This window comes from Gopherus evgoodei, chromosome 1, assembly GCF_007399415.2.
Source record: "Gopherus evgoodei ecotype Sinaloan lineage chromosome 1, rGopEvg1_v1.p, whole genome shotgun sequence".
NCBI lineage: Eukaryota > Metazoa > Chordata > Testudines > Testudinidae > Gopherus > Gopherus evgoodei.
The window spans coordinates 157,878,388-157,901,608 of record NC_044322.1 but is presented as its reverse complement, the minus strand read 5'-3'; the positions used below and the strand labels follow the sequence as shown (position 1 = coordinate 157,901,608).

At 44.0% G+C, this 23,221-nt stretch overlaps 1 protein-coding gene across 1 annotated transcript; it reads right to left on the bottom strand.

Moving 5' to 3' along the window:
• Positions 1-4,969: 4,969 nt before the first annotated feature.
• On the bottom strand, positions 4,970-22,112 carry DNMT3L (DNA methyltransferase 3 like). Its single transcript, XM_030548281.1, has 10 exons — positions 22,109-22,112; positions 21,800-21,844; positions 20,519-20,598; positions 19,206-19,318; positions 16,649-16,820; positions 14,067-14,151; positions 13,078-13,166; positions 9,237-9,312; positions 7,427-7,566; positions 4,970-5,059 (listed from the first exon to the last, which is right to left on the bottom strand). Exons 1-10 carry the CDS (start codon positions 22,110-22,112, stop codon positions 4,970-4,972), a joined length of 894 nt encoding a protein of 297 aa, XP_030404141.1.
• Positions 22,113-23,221: the final 1,109 nt, after the last annotated feature.

The following is a 23,221-nucleotide window of genomic DNA, read 5'->3' as shown; positions in this document are numbered from 1 at the left end:
ACTGAAAAAAAAAAAGTTAAAAAAAAGCCTTTCATTTCTTAGCAACCGGTTCCCTGTAAAAAGTTCTTATTTAAGGGATGTGCCGCAGTATGTATTTTTTGTACCAATAGGGTTACCATACGTCTGTATTTTTAAAAATTCCTCCCAGATGATGATTTAAGAACCAAAAAGCTGGACATGTCCAAGAAAATAAGTATGTATGTTAACCCTATCTAAGGTTATTTTTTAAAAAGATGGGCCTGAACTCGAAAGGAGCTTGTTTCACATGTGTGGGTCCCCGCCATTCCCTGGGGGTGTGCTAGGGTGACCAGATGTCCCGATTTTAGAGGGACAGTCCCAATTTTTGGGTCTTTTTCTTATATAGGATCCTATTACCCACCACCCTGTGTTCCAATTTTTCACACTTGCTGTCTGGTCACCCTAGGATGTGCACATGTGTGGGTCCCAGCTGCTCCCTGCCCCCCTCATTGAAGCAGGTGTGCAGGGTTACTGCCCTGGGAACTGCAGGGCACCAGTGGACATGGGGCTGGCTGGAGGCAGGGTCTGGCTGCAGGCAGGGCAAGGGGTGCGGGGCTGGCTGGAGATAGGGGGCTGTGGGGTGGGCTTGCTGGCTTCAGGCAGGGCCACAGGGGAGTGCGGCATGGGTTGGCAGGCTGGAGACAGAGAAGTGCGGGACTGGCCAGCTTCAGGCAGGGTGTGTGTGGCAGGAGTTGGCTGGAGACAGGGCAGGGGGTGGGGGGCAGGTGCGGGCAGGGCAGCAGGTGCAGGGCTGGCTGGAGACGGGCTGGTACGGGCAGGGCACGGGGTGCGGGGCTGGTATGGGCAAGGGGTGCAGGTACAGGGGGCACAGCCTACCCTGTACGGTAAGTGCCCCTTCCTCCTCCCTCCCACACTGGGGTAGCAGCAGCAGCCTGGGGCTCGAAGGCTATTTAAAGGGCCCGGGGCTCCCCTGCTTTTACTGCCCTGGCCCTTTAAATAGCTGCAGGAGCCCTGGGGAAGCGGCAGGGCTCCGGAGGCTATTTAAAGGACTGGGGCGGCAGAGGCAGCTGGAGCCCCCCTGCTACACCAGGGCTCTGGGGGTTATTTAAAGGGCCTGAGGCTCCCCTGTTTCTATCGCCCCGGTCCTTTAAATAGCTGAGGGAGCCCTGGGGAAGCAGTGGGGCTCCAGCGGCTATTTAAAGGGCTGGGATGGTAGAAGCAAGGGGAGCTCTGGACTTTTTAAATAGCCCCAGAGCCCCGCAGCCCTACCCCAAGGCTCCAGCAGTGGGGCTCTGGTGGCAATTTAAAGGGCCTGGGGCTCCAGTCCCTGCTGGGAGCCCCTGGCCCTTTAAATTGCCCCCTGGGGAAGCCGGGGCCACCGTAGTACAGTGTTCCGGCGGGGCTTGGGCACAGGGGCCTCTAAGGCACAGGGCCCGATTCAGGGGAATTGGTTGAATTGGCCTAAAGCCGGCCTTGATGATCACGATGGTCCCTTCTGACCTTAAAGTAGTTCTGCCTTTACTTTTAGTGGCAAAGAAGGTCATTATTCAGTGTTCTTTGTGATTTCATAGTCTCCCTGAAAATTATGCTATTAGGCTGCAATTTTCTGCAAACACTTACTTACTCATGTGCCTAACTTTACTACTCATTGGGATAAGTCATGGTTGTAAAGCTAAGCATGCGTGTAACCATTTACACGGTCAGGGGCTAGATGGAGAATATTGTTCATTTTGTTTCTAAACCTGAAGTTCCAGAATCTTCCATTATCTCTATCAGTAACAACTTAGCAGGTCTGCCTATGAACTTCAGTAAGTTGGACAGGCGGTATATCTTCCTGTTCTGAGAGTCTTTGGTCCCCAGGTTAATTTTGTAAGTGAGATAGGATACCTTTTCCCATGTGATCACATGACAGTGTAGCTAACATGCTATTGACTGTGTCAGATTCAGTTTTCCTTTTGTTCATTTGGAGCCCAATTCTGCAATGCAAGGTGATGTGCGCTTTCTGGGAGATTCTGAGCATCCTGAACTCCCAGTGAAGCTAAGGTGAGTTGAGTTCACTCATCACGTAACAGTATTGTGCTCGGCGCTCTTTATTATATTTGCTTTATTTTCTATTTCTTGTAAACCCTGAACTGGATTGATTTTTCCGATTCTTATTTGTATCCCATATTTACTGAAATGTTAATAAAACAATGTTTATTTTAAATATACATCTGTTAAAACAAGATAAAGCATTATCAAGTATGCTTACAATATGCTGAATCTTTTTTTTTTTTGCTTCATTCCATTCAGACACAAAATAATGTGCTACAGTTTTAGATTAAGGAGTTTTGCTCATCTCTCACATTCATTATGTTGTTCAGACTTCTTTTCAGTTTAAACACACAAATCAGTTTTTAATTATAAATAGATAGCATTCAGGTAAAAGAGTGCAAAAATAAAATATTCAAAGATTTGCTCTTACATTATTATTATAGTATTTAGGTAAAAGATATATTAAAACATTTCCTGCTAGTTCTAGTATTATTGTAAAAAGTATATAGCATTAGGTGTCTTTAAATAAAATTCTACCTTAAATCTTGATCCTCCAAATGATTCAGTATATTAGTAACTTTCTGCAAATGAGTCATCTCAGTGAATTCAATGAGATTACTCAAATGAGTAAAGTTACTCACGTCTCCAAGTGTTTGTATGATCAAGGCCTCAATCAAGCTGTTAAATATCAAATCAAAGACAGCATGTACATACTGGCTCTGTGTAGCCTAAAGTAACATCTATAAGAGAGTGTGGCAACCCATCCAATAGCAAGAGGAAAGCAAATAACATGCTTGGGCAAAACAAGAGAGCTAGTTATACAACATCAAGAAATAGAATATGAAAGACTGATCCCACAGCGTGGGCTTCATCCAAAGACTATTGAAGTCAACGGAAAGAATCCCACTGATTTTAATGGGCTTTGGATCAGGCCTTATGTGACAGAATTTCTTTTCAGTATTCTGGGATAATCCAGATCATTGCTCTGGAGTGGGAAGAACTTCTTATGAAAAACATTTAAAATATTCTCTCAAGGGAAGAAAAAACTTCCTCACTAGAGTGGCTGGTCGTTGAGAGAACAGTCTTGTTTTGAGGATGTCCTTTGCCAGGAGGTCTAAATCCAGATCCAAGTCTGAGGGAGAATACTTACTGCAAAAACAAACAAACAAACAAAAAGTAAGAGCTCACGAAGTTCCTTCCATAAATTGTGCTTAAGAATATCTCTTCTGTATGGGCTTAGTCCTGCTAAGTGCTGAGCACTCTAGCCCTGATCCCGTAAAGCACCCAAGTACATGCTTAACTTTAAGCATGTTAGGAGTCCCCATGGTTTCAGTGACCCTTCCACCCTGCTTAATGTTGAGCATGTGCTCCAACATTTTGCTGAATCAGGGCCGGCGTTATTAGTACCTTGCAGGGTCAGGCACTACCTGCAGATTGCTCTTTATCAGTGGTTCTCAAACTTTTGTACTGATGACCCCTTTCAAATAGCAAGCCTTTCAGTGTGACCCCCACCCATAAATTAAAAATACTTTTTATATATTTAACACCATTATAAATGCTGGATGTAAAGCGGAGTTTGGGGTGTAGGCTGACAGCTCGTGACCCTCCATGTAATAACCTCGTGACCCCCCCGAGGGGCCCTGACCCTCAGTTTGAGAACCACTGGCCTTTATGAAGAAGGCAGTCACTGAGTCTTTCATTTTCCCCAGCAAGGGAACTACCCAGCAAATATTACTCACTCGAGTAGTCCCATCAGTGTCAATGAGATTATTTATGTGAGTCAGGACTACTTATCCATGAAAGAGTTTGCAGAACTGGGCTCTAAATTTCAAACATACTAGTAGATAGCTTTATCAATAGGAGATTACTCCGTTTAATGGTGTGAAAAAAGTGTATTTTGAGACGTTGTAAAAAGTGTAAGGACATTCTACAGCAGTGGATTCTTTGTAGATGTTGTAATAACTGGCACTATAACTCAGAGCTTTCTCTGATTGAACTAGTGCCATATGCCTATAATTCAGTTGCAAAAAATTTAGCCTTAAGCTCATGTCTTTCAGTAAAGGGTTGTTTTTTTTTAAATTATGTCTTGTTCACAGAGCTCAGAGTTTAAAATTGTCTAACAGAAATTTCTCGGTGTGCAAAACTAGCGGTTGTGACGACACTGCCTGTGAGTATCTGCATCATGGAATGCATTCATTGTATGATAAATTCTTGGAAGCCAATTTAGCAGACAAATGTTATGGGAAACCAGAAAGTGAAGCAAGTCTTGTCCAGAGGTTGTGAGAAATCTATGTTCCTCCTGTAAGCATTTTCTAGTGTATGCATAGCTGATTTTCAGCATCTTACACATGAATGGATATAACTGAGGTTCCTTTGGTGTATCCATCATAAAGCCCATGATGAGAAGTTTCATACCTGGGCTGTGAAAAACCCTAAAGCCCCAAACCTGTACTCTATGGTTACTCAGTGCATTTCAGGATTGGATCTTAATGCAAGACTGAAACATGGCATACAAGTTCTCAACCCCGATGGTAATGTACGTTGTTCTTAAAGGGTGCGGCCGAGAGGATAATAGAAACCAGGAGATGAACTGGAGTGTAAGAGATGGAATTCTGCAGGCTTCTTTTGCCACCTCCACATTCCCATTCAGGAGTGCCTGTCTTAAAGGATGGCTTCTAATCAGGCTATTTAAGTGTGAATGGAACCTATTTTAACTTCTCCCAGCAGGTTCCAAACTCAGAATGCAAGTTTGGCCCGTCAAGTTGAGACCACTTGAGTATGTGAGAACTACAGAAACAGAGTAAAAGGACCAGAGGTAGCTGAGGGACACAGAAACATTGTAGCGTCCGAGGACACTGAACTTCAGAATCCGCTTTGCTGACAAAACTAGTTTTCAACTTCTTTGGATCAGAGGCAGGCCATTACTTAGAATTAACACTGAAAGTAAACTGTTGTATCACCTCTTAACAGATGGTATGTTGCTCCATAAGATCACAGCATTCTGGACAGTTTCTGCATGTTCCCTGTGGATAGTCACTGCCTCTGTCTTTTAAAAGGGAAAAATATGCAAGTGTCTTAGTAGCCAGACAACTTCTGCCAACTGTTGTAAATTTTTATTTAATGCTTGAAATGAAATATACACAGGTTGAGAGGGAAGGTACTGTACATCTGGGGTCAGGCTTGGGTTATGGGGGATTACAGATACCTGCTATATTGTATGGGGTCACCAAGAACATTTAAGAACAGCGTCTACTGATTCATGACATGCTTAGCTAGTTTTCTCTTATGATTGTAGCCCTCCTTTGGGGTAAATTGGGCAAGCCTCCCTCATGTTTGAGAGCATAATAGCTGATCAGATTTTTCTAGATTTTGAAATTTAAACATAATTTCAAATTTTGAAAATTCAAAAAGAAAAAATGGATTTTTTTGCTAAATCTTTTGTAAAAAATGTTCCCTATTTTTATGAACAGGTCAACACTTGCTTCCATATTTCTAATGCTATAGAGCAGATCAACTCCTTTTGAATTATAAAAGAGGGTTTTTTTGTTGTAAATTTACATTTTTTCTAACCTGCTTTAGTGAGCACTTACTTCTACGAGCAGCCCCATTGACTTCAACAGGTAAGTGTTGCACAAACAATTGCTTACTGTATGAAGAGCATTACTAGTATCTCTAGATCAGGCGTTGGCAACCTTTCAGAAGTTCTGTACCAAGTCTTCATTTTTTCACTTTAATTTACGGTTTCGTATTCCAGTAATACATTTTAACGTTTTTAGAAGGTCTCTTTCTCTAAGTCTATAATATATAACTAAACTATTGTTGTATGTAAAGTAAATAAGGTTTTTAAAATGTTTACAAAGCTTCATTTAAAATTGAATTAAAATGCAGAGCCCCCTGGACCAGTGTCCAGGACCCGGGCAATGTGAGTGCCACTGAAAATCAGCACATGTGCCACCTTTGCCTACCCCTGCTCTAGATGGAAACCAACTGATCTAAATATTGGTCATTACAGCACAGAGAAAAGGGACAGAATTGTGTATCTTCAAGAATGCATACTTTAAAGGATTAATTCCTCAAAATGTATGGTGTGAAATCAGTTGGAAGCTGCTAGATGTTTAATGTTGATCTAGCAATTCATACTAATGGTAGGTTCCTTCAAGATTAATCTTTCAGTTCTCTCCAGAAAATACACCTATTGCACGAACCCTTTGATGTATCATTTTATTGGGCATTGCTGCTACTTTGGACTTGCACCTTTCCCATGTGTGACAGGTGTACTGTATGTTCTGCTTCCTGGTTTTTGAGAGGACCTGAGCACCTGCAACTTCCACTGAAGTCAATGGGAACTCAGGGCATTCATCCACTCAGCAAATCAAGACCTAAACTCATTGGGGATGGGACAATGCCTTACTATTAGGTACATATTATGTTAAATACATTATTGCTAGTCAGTAAATAATATTGTAATAGTAGGTGCATCTCTCATCAGACATTGGTCAGGCTTCTTATATTGGACAGGTGGCAGTGCTACTTCTTTCTGGCATATGCGCAATGTGCCTCAGGTGGCATGTGACCAGGAGTCATCACCGAATTTGGTCCGCTGGTTGGGTTATTAGCTTCTCCGTTTTGGGCCGGGTACTGACGGGGAGCATGACATGAACACTGATCCATGCCCCCTTAATACCAGATGTTAGAGCTGTTACTAGTTTTCAAGGACTGTTGTCAGGCTCAGTTATTGTTTGTAAAAGCTCTGAGATCCTTGGATGACAAGTGTTGTATCCTGACAAGTATAAAGCATTTTGATTAACATCTGACTAATGGCTATACGGGTGATTTCCCAGTCCACATGTGAGTTATAATGCAGCAAAACCAGAGAGAATGACTGAATTTTGTGGCATGCACAAATACTGTGTGTATACTCGCTTGGAAGTTAATTGGCACTGGTCCTTAACAGAGAACTCCACATAAAACTTCCTGCAAACTTTTGGGAAGTTCAGCTCTGGATCCAAATTGAATGATGTGGGATTAATCTCTAGAGATGGCTCTAAATCAGAACCCAGGTCTTCATTCCCTTCCCATCTCTCTTCCCCCACCTCAAACTTTGAGGAGATTCAGATCCAGATCCAAACATTATGATGTGTCTTCATTATTCCTTAATCAAAAGGAGTGAGGTTCATTTTGACCAGAGGAACTCTGCTTCCTCCACAAGCTGCCCCTGTTGTACACCAACAGCTCAGGAAGCGAGAGGTTAAAGAACCAGGAATCAGTTCTGGTTCTGTTGTATGGCACTGCAGAGAACACCATTCCCAAAAGACACAAAAACCATCACTATAAAAGGACCCAGTCACTAAACACTAAGGAGACATGATGTGAAGAATAAACAATCTGGGGAGGGACTGGATTTTATGCGTACCTTAAAGAATCGTGAAGCTGTCTCTCTGTCTTCTTTTTCCAGCACCAGATTATCTACAAACATCCAGAAGAATGGCCTCTGACTGCTCTCTAGGGGTATCCCGTATTGTAGGATGCGGTGATACTGATAGAAGTACCAAGCTAGGGGTGAAAGGGATGAGGAGAAAGTAAAGGGAAAAGTGACATCAAAAATGAAAGAACCAAATAGCAGAGACATGGCTCTCATCCTGTTCTGCTTTGACTGTGGGACAATGCAGCTTTCAAAAAGAGAGGCTAAGAGCCTCTCTATCACTACAGCAAAAAGAGCAGTGGAGGAAATTTGAAATGAGACCAGAGAGGTTACTTTTTAACATGGATAACGTTTTCCATAACTTCAGTTTGAGGAGTCACTATTTCTCATCTCCATAATGTGCAGCATGTAAGCAGAGGGACAGATAACAACACTAGAGGTCCGCTTCAGACCAGGTGCAACTCCATTGGCTTGAATAAGCACTTGCTTCTCCTAGGTCTGAATTGGTCTGAATGGTGTCTCTAGACTCTGTTTGTCAGAGGGTGGAGATGGATGGCAACAGAGAGATCACTTGATCATTACCTGTTAGGTTCATTCCCTCTGAGGCACCTGGCATTGGCCAATGTTTGTAGACAGGATTCTGGGCTAGATGGACCTTTGGTCTGACACAGTACAGCCGTTCTTATGACCCCAGATCTTCATGGGTCAGAGGCAAATTTGAGTTGGAAATGAGTGATATGCCTTGTAGTCACCAAGAGCCAGGCTTGCACATTGCATGGAGGCCCTAGTAAGGGGCAGTGTGGAGCTGCCCAGCCTGAGAGGGAGCACTGCGGGGCATTTTGCCCCAGGAAAAGAGAATGCCTCTGAAGCTCCATGGTGTGCAGGGCGAGTGTGGACACTAATGCACCTCCTTCATGGGGTGCTACATAATGATAGACTCAAGGTCAGAAGGGACCATTGTGATAATCTAATTCCCTTCCTATGAAGCCAGTAACCACAACTGGACAATGTGTAGGGGGACAGAGCTGCTCCTCGCTCTGTTTGGAGCACCAGGAGCTCTCTAGGGGGGTAGAAATGGCCCAGCCCTGTGCTTTCTGGAATTTCTGCCCAGCCCTTGTGTGGGCTGTATGGGCCCTTACAGAGGGGGAGGCTCCACACTGCACCCTCTACCACTACATGCCTGCATAAGGACCAGATCGAATGTGACCTCTACAATTGAGATTGTATGGTCACAGGAGGGCAGTCTCCAAGGAAACGTCTCTCCTTTCATAGGTGATGAGATACAGCAGATTTAATACAGTTTAATGAAACTCTCAAATGTCGCTTCAAATGTCGGGAGAGTTCTATGGCCTGTGTTATCTCAGAGATCAAACTAGATGATCACAATGATCCTTTCTACTGTAGCAGAACAAAGAGGCTATAATCTCCAGTTGACAGATAGCCTGCAAAGTTCACTTTAACCTTCCCCTCCCAAGGCCTGCTGGATAGGGCAGTGTCAGAGGATGGAGGGCTGAGGTCAGATTGCACAGTGTTGGTGAAATTCCATACTGCCATAGTAGTGGCTTGATGGCTGATACAAGCCTGTGTAATTCAGAGCAATCTTGAGATTGCTGTAAATTACACAGCGTGCCAAACTGGATCTCAGCATTCCTGGGAATCAGGAGAATAGACAAATGTTTTACAGCCACCTTTTGCCTCGTCCCGTCTCCTCAGTACAACGAGGAGCTCTAGTACAGGTAAAGATCTAACTTTGTCAGACAGTTAATTTATGTATCATTTTATACTTCACTGCACCTCTTACCAGGAGGGTGTTCGTAGGAATTTCCAACCGGAGGAGTGGAACCAAATATGAAATCAAAAGGACCCCATCCTTTTACCTAATAAGATGTACAAGTTTCAGAACTTCTTGTTTCTTTTAGAAACATTTATTAATATTCTTATTATGATGGCTATTAAAATGTAAGCATTTGTCTACAGGCACTCAGACACTATGGTGATGGGTGTTGTATAAGAACCTGAATAGAACAGGACCTGAGGTGACCTGTGGCTCCATCTGAAGAGTTCTTTCCCACCTAGATCGCCCAAGGCAGGCCTCTCAGAGGACATCATAAGGAGTCACTCCCAATCAGGGCCGGTGCAACCATTTAGGTGACCTAGGTGGTCGCCTAGGGCACTGGCATTTGGGGGGCGCCATTTTCTTTGGCAGTGACCGCGGCAGTCGGATCTTCGGCCGTTGGTCGCCGCCGGCATGTAGGCGGAGGGAGCTGTGGCAGGGGAATGCAGGGAGGGCCACCTGCAGCAAGTAAGGGGAGGGGCAGCATGCAAGGGAACTCCCCACACAAGCTCATCCCTGCCCCACCATGGCATGCTCAGGGAGGAGGCGGGGGCGAGCTGCTTCACTTCTCCCGCCTCCCAGGCTTGCGGCGCCAATCAGCTTAGGTGCCGCAAGCCTGGCAGGTGGGAAAAGTGAAGCAGCCAAGGCGTGCTCGGGGTGCTCGTGCATGGAGCAGGGGTGAGCTGGAGCAGGGGGATGCCTCAGGGTGGAGGGTGGAGAGTGGGGAGCTGCTGCAAGGGTGGCGCCTCAGGGCGGAGGGGAGCAACTGCCATGGAGGGGGTGCCTCAGGGTGGGGGCGCAAGGTGGAAGTTTCGCCTAGGGCGTGAAACATCCTTGCACCGGCCCTGCTCCCAATCACAGAGAATTTAGCGTTGTTCTCTTATTAAGGCCTGGAGAGCTTGTATTTAATGCTTAAGTTAGCATTTAGTCATTACATAACTCGAACACAACAGAAAACTGGAACTTGGTGTTGAGTGCAGCCTGCAGTCCAGAACCCCAACTTCCAAGATGGAGTTTGACCTTTGGTCTCGGCGGCCACACCCATTACTCTTACATAACAATAGCAGTTTTTCCACACAGATTCATCCTTGTACTAAAGATGGAAAAAAGAATTATAATTGATCATTACCAACCAGTCAGGAATGCTGTGAAACCTGATTATGGAAGCCAAATTTTCGAAATGTAACCTGTATTTGTGCACATTAAATTTTGCACTCACGTCACTTGCATGTGGAGTTATCTTTTGTGCATGCAGCTAATAGAAAATACATGCCCATGGTTCCAAAGACAATATGTCAATGGACACAGTGGTGAGGAAATTGCATATACAAAGGATGAATGTCATCAGCTGCATAAAAATCTCCACCCTTCTTTTAAAGTGGGCATGGAGTTGGCAGAATCTGTCAAAGATTGGCAAGGGAGAACAAATTGTGCAGCCCACCAGACTTTGCAATACAAGACCACAATATGAAAAAAAAAACGAAAACAAAAAAGGGGAACTAGGAGTTTAGAAAAGCAGCTGGTAGTGCAATGGGTGGTCAGGTTTTGAAATATTAAATATGGTTTGGGTTATGCTATTTATCCATTACTGATATTCAGGGCCAGCTCCAGCTTTTTTGCCACCCAAGCGGTGAAGCGGAAAAAAAAGCTAAAGCTGATCGGCGGCAGCTTAATCGCTCCGCTTCCTTATTTGGTAGTAATTTGGCAGAGAGTCCCTCGCTCCCTCTCTTCCTCTTCGGCAGCACTTTGGTGGCAGCTCAAAGAGGAAGAGAGGGACTGAGGGACCTGTCGCCGAATTGCTGCCAAAGACCCGGACGTGCCGCCCCTTTCCATTGGCCACTCCAAGCACCTGCTTCCTTCGCTGGTGCCTGGAGCCGGTGCTGCTAAAATTGCATAATGGCAGTGAGCTTTCAGTGGGCAAATTAGGATGGTTTGAATAGAATTAATTACAGAGTGGCTTGGATTTCTGTAAGATTTCATTCGGAAAGTCAGTTGTTGCAAAAGAAAATATTGCTACAATCTCAGGTGGCATATCTCAATTTTTGGAGCAAGGGAGATTTTCTGTCAGTTTACTGAATCCTTGTAGCATGTAGTTGATTAAACCATGTATATACTTGGAGACTCTGCTATTCCATTGCCAAGCTTTTTTCACATTATACAAAGTTTGGCAAACAGAGCCAAATTTCCATTTCTCTCCCCCCGCCCTCCCCTCGACTGAGTAAGAAGATTTTCCACTGGGGACATACGTAGGGCCCTACCAAATTAGCAGTCCATTTTGGTCAATTTCAAGGTCATAGGATTTTAAAAATCACAAATGTAATGATTTCAGCTATTTATATCTGACATTTTACAGTGTTGGAATTGTAGGGGTCCTGACCCAAAAAGGAGTTGGAGGGGGTCACAAGGTTATTGTCGGGGTGGTTACAGTACTGCTACACTTACTTCTGTGCTGCTGCTAGTGGTGGCGCTGCCTTCAGAGCTGGGCTGCCGGAGAGCAGCGGCTGCTGGCCAGAAGCCCAACTCTGAAGGCAGAGTATGGTATGGTATTGCCATCCTTACTTCTGCGCTGCTGCCTGCAGAGCTGGGCCCTCAGTCAGTAGTTGCCGCTCTGCGGTCACCCAGCTCTGAAGGCAGCAGCGCAGAAGTAAGGATGGCATGGTATGGTATGGTATTGCCACCCTTACTTCTGTGCTGCTGCCTGCAGAGCTAGGCATCAGTCAGCAGCCACCACTGTCCAGCCACCCAGCTCTGAAGCAGTGCAGAAGTAAGGGTGGCATGGAATAGTATTGCCACCCTCACTTCTGTGCTGCTGCTGGTGGGGCGCTGCCTTCAGAACTGAGCGCCTGGGCAACAGCTCCCACTCTCTGGCCACCCTGTTCTGAAGGCAGCACAGAGGTAAGAGTTAAATACCTTGACACCCCCCCCTTAAAATAACCCTGTGACCCCCCTGAAAGTCCTTTTTGGGTCAAGACCCCCAATTTGAGAAATGCTGGTCTCCCCTGTGAAATCTGTATAGTATAGAGTAAAAGCACACAAAAGACCAGATTTCACGGTGGGAGACCAGATTTCACGATCTGTGATGCATTTTTCATGGCCGTGAATTTGGTAGGGCCCTAGACATATGCTTCTATCGGGGTAATAGAATTATTATTTATTCTCTGCATTGTGGTACTGCCCACAGGAACCAATCAGGCCCAAGTCCAGGCTAGACCTCAGTGTGCTAGGTGCTGTACATACAAGTACATACGAAGATATGATACCCACTTGAAGGAACTTACAGTTGAAGAGCCTGATTCGATGCCCATTGAAGTCAGTGTAAAAACACCCATTGTTTTTAGTGGGCATTAGATCAGACCCTAAGAAAAAAGTCTATAATCTAAGAATCCTCCACTCACACTCCCCAACCTGGATCCGGAGCAGCTCTGCCATCACCCCTGAGGCCTGTGGTAGTGCCTAACGACCATTATGTTCTCCCTTCGAGACTCTGCTTTTGGCAACTGGATCCTCTTTGTTTGTAGACACACTGTCCACATCCCAGCTTCTCTCCTGCCCTGCTGTGAGCCCCCTCCTGTAGAAGCACTGGTGTAATGAGAACTGCTGTTCAGCACAGTCCCAGCTGAGAAGAGAGGGATCCCCGGCTCAGCATCACTTTGACCTGCCTGACTCCTTCCCCTGGAATGATGAAGATTCTGCTTCAGTTTAGGTCTTGTGTGGCTGCCTCTGGGGTGGCAGCATTCCCGTAGAATTGTCACAGCATATTCAGAGCTGTGCACAGTTAATTCAGTGACATTTTCTATGTTGTACTTACATCTGTCCTCAGAACATTGGTGACATCATCTAAGTATATCAGCCTGCCATCCCCCAAGCTGCTGCCCAAAAATCCAAGATTTTTCATCTCTGAAGAGCGGACATTAGAAATACAAACAGTGTTAGTAGTAAGAACTAGTTCCCTCATACAGCACCTTACTTCAGCACATCCCTAGGTTTAAGCATGTGACTGGTGGGACCAGTGTTTCAAGTTTAGCACATACTTAAGTACCTTGCTCAGTCAGGGTCCCAGTGAGCAGTGTAGTAACTGACATGTAATCAGGCAGCCCTTTGAGTATAGAACGGTGTTGGATATTTACAGCTTCATAAACTGACAACGTTGGAGATGTCTCAAAATCAGGACTGTAAACATGAAATCAAGCTATGTAATCCTGCACTGAATGTCCCAACATGGGCTGCAAATAGCAACATTTTAGGTACACAACACGGGTATTAGATTGTTCTGAAAATGACACTATTTCTTTTAATGACAAATGTGAACATTCAACTTTTTTTTTCTGCTTTACAGGTGTCAAAATGGATTTTTTTTCCTAAAAGTTTTCATGACATTTTCATATACAAATATATATCAAAAACTATTGGTAAAGACTTTTGCTTATGAAAAGGATTTGGTAAACAAAGTGATCAAAATGGTTATTGAAATACGATTTTTTTATAATGTTTTGGATAAAAAAATTTTTTAGCAAAGCATTAATAGTTTCTTTTGCTCAATGGTAATTTTTTTTTTAAAAAGCTATTTTTTTTTTAAAAAGAGCTCTGCATTAAACAAATTTTGACCAGCTCTGTCAAATAGGATGATGATACCTTTGTGTGGGTCATAATGAATCATGATGGGTAAAATTTATCCCAAGTGTGGGCTTCATTTGTCTCACTGGACAATGGAGTCACATCAGGGATGAACTTAGCCTGATATATTAATAGATTTTTAATATATTTGTTTGCACTCCTAAGCCATCTATGTACACTTACCTGTGGTAATATTATCAAAAAGGGAGAGAACATTGATTGGCTTTCGTTCCCATGGGGATAAAGGCTGATAAATCTCAAGATGGTTCTGTCATAAATAAAAAAGACCCTTGTTTGCACAACCCATTCATTTGTGTGAATATTCAAAGCTGTCCATTAATAATAATAAAGCACAGACGCTGGCCTGTTTAGGGAGTCTGGCTTATTGGGACTATCACAGTGTAGGCAGGGTACTGTGCAGCCTGGAAAACCCCCAGTCAGGAGGGAGATGGATGGGGATCTTTGCATAAGAGAGTTGACATTTGAGGAGCCCAGAGCCTAGAGTGGGAACCATTGGTGGGCCACGGAGGGGGAATACAGATGCAATTGCCCTGAACTGTGACACTGTCCCTTTTTTAATTAAATGACCCACCCAGCACTGTCAGCAAACACTCCTCTCTTCAATATCCAGTCAGGATCCCAAAGTCCACAGAAGGGCATAAGGCAACTAATTGCAATTAAAAGCATTTCAGAACCTTGGAGACTCCTGGATTCTGATTAGCACATTAGGAAGTAGTGATTTATACATTGCATATAAGTATCCCTTCACAGTATAGTGTAATTATTCTGTTACATAAAATGGGTTCCACTTAATTTTCTAACACCATCCAAATTGTCTGGTACTGAATCATTTGCTGGAGAATTTAAAGCAGGATGCGATCTGAAGTATGTTGTGATAACTTGCCTTGTGGCAGGTAAAATTTAAAGGGGCAGTACCCAATACACCCAGTACAAATTTCTTATCAAACCCTAAACTGATGTGCAGTGTAGAAAAATATGAGTATAGTCTAAGACAGTGGTTCTCAAACTTTTTTTTCTGCAGACCACTTGAAAATTGCTGAGGGTCTCGGTGGACCACTTAATGATTTTTCCAAATGCTGTTTGTACCAGTAGCTAACTATTGTGAAGTGCTTTGGATAAGAGAATAAAAAACCCTTAATAATAATTAACATTTTTTGTTCTACAATAAAAGCACACAACTCATATTTTAATATCAGTAGCCTTACCTTTCTAACGCAATGGATGTGCCCTCTCTCCCCCGCCGCAGCAGCTCCTGAGCTGGGGCTGGGAAGGAGGAGGGTCTCTCCCTGGCAGCCACAGCTCTGAGCTGGGGAAAGTTGCCTTTCTCTTGCCACCACAACCCTGCACATCCCAAATTTTCCCCACCCCCTCTTCTCACCCCACTGCACCCTCCCGCCTAACCCATATTCCCCTCAGGGCCACCACCTCACCTTACATGTGTGTCTTCTCCAGGGTCCAGGCATCTAATTACTAGAGCCACGCCTGCGTGGCTCCATTAATTAGGTGGGTGGCCCTTTATTTTCTTGTGTGCGGACGCTGAGGCATGCACCTTAGAGGGAACTATCCGTGGACCACCTGAATGGAGCTCACGGACCACTGTTTGAGAACCTCTGATCTAAGATGTCTGTGATGATTGCTGACTGCTGCAGAACTCAGTTCTTTCGGTATTTAAGGTGGTAATTAGATAACAGGGTGATCGACACCTTATTAAAACCTATGGTAGGAAGATTTCAGATTTTCATCAGTATTTGTCCCCAAATATTTTTATTTTTGCAAATGACAGCCTCGCATTCCTTCTAACAGTACAGCTGATGGGGCTCTGCTTCCACCTGCTGGAGGCAGAACATATCTGACGGGTATGCTGACTGTTTCCTCTTGCAAAGGTGATAGATATCTACGGTCATTTTTTTGTGTCTACAACTGGCTGCAAGAAGAGAATTCCAGCCACCACTCTCAACTGGCATGGAAGAATAAATGATACACTTAAAAAATTCCAAAGCTGTTAAATTCTAATCTGTATTTTGGTTATGACAGGAGCCTGATGCAGTTAATATATTTTATTTGTCTTAGTAGTACAAAGAAAAAGAGTCCAGCTATCATACTTGAACCTAGCTCTGAATACTTCGCATGAATTCTATATCAGAAATCTAATTTATCTTTGATGGTTTTATCTGAACTAAAATGATCATTCTTTTGGCCTATTTTGATAGCACCTGTGTCCTGAAAAAAAAAAAAGCCACATACATTTAATGATCAAGAAGGAAAATGTATATGATGGATCACTATGAACATATCTTATTTTTTCCTCTGTAACTTTTAAAAAGAAAAAACAAACAAACAAAAAAGGATTGTCAAGGTATTTTACATAATTTTTCTCCATAACCTTTTTGGAAGCTGCTTCCTTACGAAAGTGTTTCTTCATCAGTCCCACATACACACTAAGGCTCAGATCCTGCAAACATGTAGCAATCTGGGTAATTTTGCTGATGTATGTAAAGTCACACACATATACATATTTGCAGAATCAGAGTCCAATGTTAATTTAAAATGCAGGGCTGCTGGGTATTGATTTACTTTTTTATAAGAAACAGGATTTGAACATTTGTTCTGAAAACATATGCACATGTTGGAGCTCATTATTAAGAGACACTGGAAGAAAGATAGGTCAATGATTGAGTCTGTTTCAGCCTTGACTCCTCCATCCCTTTAATTTTATATTAAAAGTTAATGGAGATGCTCCTTACAGATTCCTGATCGTAGAAGCACTTCAGTTTTGCACGCCATCTCTTCTTCCTCTTCAGCAAACCATTTGAACTCAAGGGGACGCACATGAAACACAGCCATGTATTCATTGCTTTAATTTTCTCTGCAGTACCAGGACTTACAAGGACATCCAGACACTCCAGGCAATAGCATCTATACAAATTAAATAATAAGGCAATTCAGTGTTTAAACAGGTCTTTCCACACATTCTATGCTAGCCACAGGCTCCGTTTAACTGGTTTGGTTCTTTTCTGATGTTTAAAATCATATTCAAGATAATTATCTTTTTCCTCAGAAATGTTTAACTGAAGATGCTGGTACACTGTCAGTTATATGACAAAGCACTTTAGCAGTGTAATATCCATGAATGATCCCCTTCTGTGTTCCTGGCCACACCTTTAAAACAGTCAAAGTTGAGGTAGATTCAAAGGAACAATCCCGTTTTTATGCAAAGCTTAGGGTATGGTGAGACTAGAAGCACTGGGAATTTACTGTAGTTTGTTTTCAATCAAATGACCAGCCATGCTACATATGTTCAGTAAAAACCCACATGCTTTTTATTTTTATACCAAGTCTAAAGAACAAATCAAGCTCCCATTGAACTCAGTAGAAAGACAACACCCCCATTCACCCCTGCCCTGACCAATATGGGGATTAGCTGGAGCCTGAATGCATTACAAGGAAGCTCCTGTTTATGTGGGGCACAACAACTAGGACATAAGATTTAGGAATGAGATAAGGGGTGTTTTTGCAGGGCGGGGAAAAAGGGAACATCCAAGCTAGGACAACCTTGAAGATTAAAGTAACCTCAAAATGGGGCAGCTGTCAGTTAGTGAGAAGGGCAAGTATTTGGCTATTTCCCCTGCTAGCTGTGCACAGAGCACTGAGCTGTTCTTCATCCTGCTGAATCATCACTCGTAGAAATATAACCTCCATCTTCGGGTGGCGATGGACATGCCAAAGGGTAACTTTAACTTTGGGTGCTGATGAGCTTGGCAAAAAATGTTATAGGGTGAAATCTTAGCCCGAGGGAAGTCAGTGGGAGTTTTGCCACTGACTTCACCGGGTGCATTTAGAGTGCAAAACCCCCCCTGCGGCAGCAAGTCTCAGAGCTCTGGTCTACAGACTCAGGCTTGAGCTATGGTGCTAAAAACAGTGCCCCCCTTTGCTGAGTCTCAGAGCCCAAACTCCAGCCCGAGCAGGAATGTCTATGTTGCTATTTTTAGTGTCATAGCGTGAGCCTGAGACTGTAGACCTGGGTTCTGTGAGTCACTTTTTTTCCTTTTTCCAGTGTAGAGGTACCCACTGTGGGCAGGATTCACCCACGGGCATAGCTGGTGATTTGCAAGGTGCCACGCTTCTCCCTCCCTTCCCCAGTTAGCCATGTTCAAATAAGTTGTTTTCTTACACAACTGGAATGGAATACATACATGGACAGACAAATATTATGACAAGGTGTCTTGAATAATCTTGTTTCCTTGACATGTTCGTTTGTAGAATTCCATTTCTTTATTCACATTTATAACTCAGGGTTTTAAATGATGAGTTTTTCTTTAATCCCCAGGGCCACCCAGAGGATTCGGGGGCCTGGGGTCTTCGGCGGCGGGGAGGCCCCCGCTTTGGTGGTAATTCGGCAGCGGGGGGTCCTTCCGCTCTGGTACCCACCATCAAAGTGCCCCGAAGACCCGCCACAGGGGCCCCCGCCACTGAATTACCGCAGAAGACCCGGCACTGTGGCGGTGGGCCCCGCTTGGTCGGTAATTCGGCGGTGGGCGGTCCTTCCGCCCCGGGGAGGAAGAACCGCCGGCCGCTGAAGACTCGGAGTGGAAGAAGGTCCGGGGGCCCGGGCCCCGCGAGAGTTTCCCGGGGCCCCTGGAGCGAGTGAAGGACCCCGCTCCACGGGCCCCGAAAAACTCTCATGGGGGCCCCTGGGGGGCCCGGAGCAAATTGCCCCACTTGCCCCCCACTCTGGGCGGCGTTGTTAATCCCTACCCTGCTGCTATCCAGTGGATAATTTGGGCATGTCAAAACCTGCACAACCCAAACAATATAAGGTAAAACAATGATAGGAGGTGAACACAGTGCAGGTCCTGATCTAAAAATCTGACATCCCAGCACCCCGAGCTTATCGGAACTTTGTAGCTAGCTCCAACCTCAATGAATTGAACCAGACCCCTGCATGCAAACCTGCCCCTTCAAACTTTGCGGAAGTTTGGAACTGGATTTGATCCTTGTGGCTTAGGGTAGGTCTATGCTGCAGTCACTGGGTGTAACCATACTAAGCTAGCTTTAAATTATCTAGCTGAGGCCCCAGAGCAGCGAAGCTGTGACAGCACACACTTCAGCATGGGCCAGTCCCACAAGTAATTACTCAGGGTTCAGGGCCAGTTTTTACTGCCTACACTGACATGTGCAGCTGCACCATTCTGGTGCCCAAGTTAGCTAGATTAAAGCTAGCTGCAGTCTGTCCGCTCGAGCTGCAATCACATGCAACCATTGCAGTCTAACCAGCCCCTCAGGCCTATCTGTAGTCTTTACCTATTACAAGTTGGATCATCGCACATTAGCAGAGTCTTCCCTGAGCAGCAGATGGTACAAAAGGCTGGGAAGCCATCCTCATCATACAGGAAAAATGTTTCCAGAAAGTTCTCCTTATAAAACAGCAAACTGTAGTTAGTTGCAAAAATAGTTTTATTTGATAAACTGTAACAATCATCTGGAGCTGTGTTTGCTTTGCATGTGAGCTTCCCTCTTTTGCTATTTTTTTTATGTAGCACCATTAACGTGCATGGCGCTTTGCAAACAGATCATAAGTTTCCTGCCCGAAGAAGCAGAATGTACAATTGAATGTAGACTAAATACTGACAAAGGGGGTGAAGAATAGGATGAAATATAAAAGCAACCTGATATATTATATAACTTTAGCCATATAATTATAATATGTAAGTCTTACCTGGTGCTCCTCATCAGTAGATCTCAAAGGGAGGCAAGTATCATTATCCTCATTTTACAGATGGGGAAACTGAGGCACAGAAAGGGAAGCAACTTTCCCAAGGTCACCCAATGGCCCAATAGACAACACAATACTATATCAATACTAATTTTTATAAAGTATTATTATTATTCATGAGTGTAAACTCTAATAGGGGCTAAATTAAAGGACACTGAGTTGAGGCATGTGTGTTGCTGGTTAGTGATACTTCCTTATATATTTAGGCCAGAATGGGACCATTCTGATCCCCTAGGATTTAGAACCTCACCCAATCATTTCTGCATCAAGCCCATAGCTTCTGTGTGAGCAACAGAATATCTTTTTAAAAGTTGTGCCATCTAGATTTAAAGCCTTCACATGATGGAGAACCCACCACATTCTTAGGTAAGTTGTTCCAATGGTTAATTACCTTCACTGTTCAAAATGTCCACCATATTTCTAGTTTGAATTTGTCTAGCTTCAGCTTCCAACCATTGCATGAGTGCTGGAACTAGGGGTGTTAAGGCTGGGGTGCATGTGGTGGTACTGCAGCACCCCTTGGCTTGAAGTGGTTTCCATTATATACAGGGTTTACAGTTTGGTTCAATGTCTCTCAGCACCCCCACTATACAAATTGTTCTAGCACCTCTGAACCATTGGATGTCATTATCCCTTTTTCTGCTAGGTTAAAGAATTATTTACAATCAGAAATCTTTTGCCATGTAGGTACTTACAGACTATGATCAAGTCACCTCTGACCGTCTCTTGGATAAACTAAATAGATGATGTTTCTGAAGTGTTTCATTGACTTCAGGGGATCCACTTTCAGCTGAGATAAAAGGCGGGGGGGCTGCCTTATTGAGCCATATGAACTACTAACCGTACATGGAGTACAAATTCCTCCGTGAAACAAGGGATGCTGGGTATGAATCTGGAAACTGCCACAACAGATGCAGATTTCTATAAAACACAAAGAATGTCCTCTCTCAAAATCTAGTATTGTTTAATTTCAGCCTCTCTCACTTATTTCTTCTGGACAAGATGCAGAATTCTCTAGACATTGCTCCGAAACCTGAGAGGCTAGGTGTTCCTAGATTAGTAACTCCTCTTATTACATGTTCAGCACACCAGTTAGAAATGACAAACAGTGACAAAAATATTCTTTAATGTGTTCTAAAGAACAGTTTTAGAACTATGGTCCTCATCTGCACAGCAGAAAGGATAGGAAAAGAATTAGTAGTATGTTACTAATAAAGCCAAAGGGACATTGTGTTTTTAATACAGACTATTTAAAATGCTGTCAATGCAAGGATCCACTTCCAGCTGAGATAATTTTCACACCACTCCTGTGGACATTGCCTGTGAGCCATTTCTTTCAAGGTTGCCTGCCAGAGACCTGCCAGCACTTCCAAATCACAGGATTTGTTCTTAAGGGCTAGATTTTCAATGAGGCTCTCTGATCTAAAGACAAACACGTGCATCTCTTTTAGCCAGACAATTTCGTCTTGCTTCCAATCTATTTAGGGTGACCAGATGTCCCAATTTTATAGAGACAGTCCTGATTTCTGGGTCTTTTTCTTATATAGGCTCCTATTACCCCCAACCCCAGTCCTGATTTTTCCCATTTACTGTCTGGTCACCCTAAATCTATTCAGCATCATGCCAGCCTCTGTTCTATCTAAGGTCTGGCTTAACACACCCACAAATGATTCTTGAAGGGCCACCACTAGCAGCGACAAGGCAGTGCAATCTCTGTGCCCTTTCAGCTTTCATTTTCTTTTTCAAAACTGCCAGTTCATGTCAATTTTGCTGATAGTTCTTGTGATGAGTCCATTGTGTAAGTCCACCAAATTATTTCCTATAGGCCAGCAAACCACCAAATGTTAATATCTTTCAGGAACTACCAATCTGGAGCAGATTTAAATTAGTGAACCAGAAGTGAGGATGGTTGTAATCCCAATCCTTTAGGGCAGCCATTGTATGCCAAATTCTTCTTAATGTATTTTTGTTTATGTTTGATTACCCCATATTTTTGGATATTGCTTTTAAGTTGGACACTTGATTTTTTTTGTCATATTGATTAAGATGCAGTGTGACATGGAAATTTAGCCACCTGGCTAAATGGCCTATTGGTTTTAGGTCATTTAATTTGATTACTCACCTTCAATACTTCTTTGGTTTTCATTTACTTCATGTGCAATAAGATCTGGGGAAAAACAAAATGTAATTCTAATTGTTTATTTCTTCAAAAACTTGAAGAGCAACAATCCTTAAGAGTTGGCAAACCCTGAATTTTCTGCTAGGCAAACAAAAGAGTTCCCTGAGAAATTTATGAGCCAATCCTTCAAGCCCTCCCCATGAAGAACTCCCGTTCGAGTCCATGTGAGTTCTGCATACAGCTGGCGTTGAGGATCAGTCCTAAAGTTTTGCTCCAGTGTTTCCTTTTTGTAGATCAAATAACTTCACTGACTCATGTGCACACAAGTATAAAATTGTATGCTGCTTTAGTAGCATTCTGCAGGTCAAGTTGCTGCAAAGTTTTAAAGAAAGTCTAGAGTAAAAGTGTCAACATATTGTGAATTCCTTCGGAAAACACTGATACCTCTGTTGGGGCTTGAGGGTGTATCAGGCATTATTTCTTCAAGAGAGTCAAGAGATATCACATCAGAAGAAGTGCTTTCTTTGTCTTGCAGCTCTATCGCTTGAGGGGGAAAAAATCAAGCAATAGTCAGTTTCTTGGACAGTAACTCCACTTTTAGCAGTACTGAGATTTTCTAAGCAAGAAACACCATTATAGCTGGGTTACGCCACTGAACTTTTGCGATTTCTATTTCCATACTTTTGGAAACACCAGTCTAGCCCACCCACATTCACTGGATTCTTCAAACAGCTGAGAAGACATGTATTTATATAGCTGATCCATGCACAGTTAGTTGAAGTGTGTGTGGGGGGATCGTTTATTATTCCAATGTGCAGAGTGGCCCAACCCTCCCTCCTATGGATTGAGGTGTCTGTTGCAACCCATGGCAGAAACTCACGTTCCCCAGGGCTGAACTAACTTTGAATCAGAGACATTCTCTCCTATGCCCGCAGTCTGGTACTGAGCGTCCCTTCCAATTTTCCCAAGAGGGGAGGAAGTTTAAAGTTCATCGTTTAACTCTCCAGAGGTCCGTCTCCCAGAAGTCATGAGAGCATCAGGCATTCAGGGACTGGGCAGCCCCGCTGCTTCCAGCCCCTACCATCACCTGGACCGTGTCATTGACAACCCCTCCGATTACAAAGGCATTGCAGCCCCAGGCTGGCTGCAGTCATTTCCCTTGCTCACTTATTCCAGAGAAGCTGGGCTCCACCTCCTCCAGGTCCTCTGCGCTGTCTGTGTCGGACAGGACCAGCACCGGTTCTCCCTGGGCCATGCTGCGTCTATATGGACCATACGCAGGACCACCCGGCAGCAGTAATCGCACATGGGTGTGCCGCCCGCCCCGGCGAAGGGCAAGCTTGTCGGGCGCTACCAGGCGGTGTGCTGGGCGGGGCTCGCCGCACAGGGGGCGTGGTGAATGTGTCTCTTGCAGGGGTCTCTGAT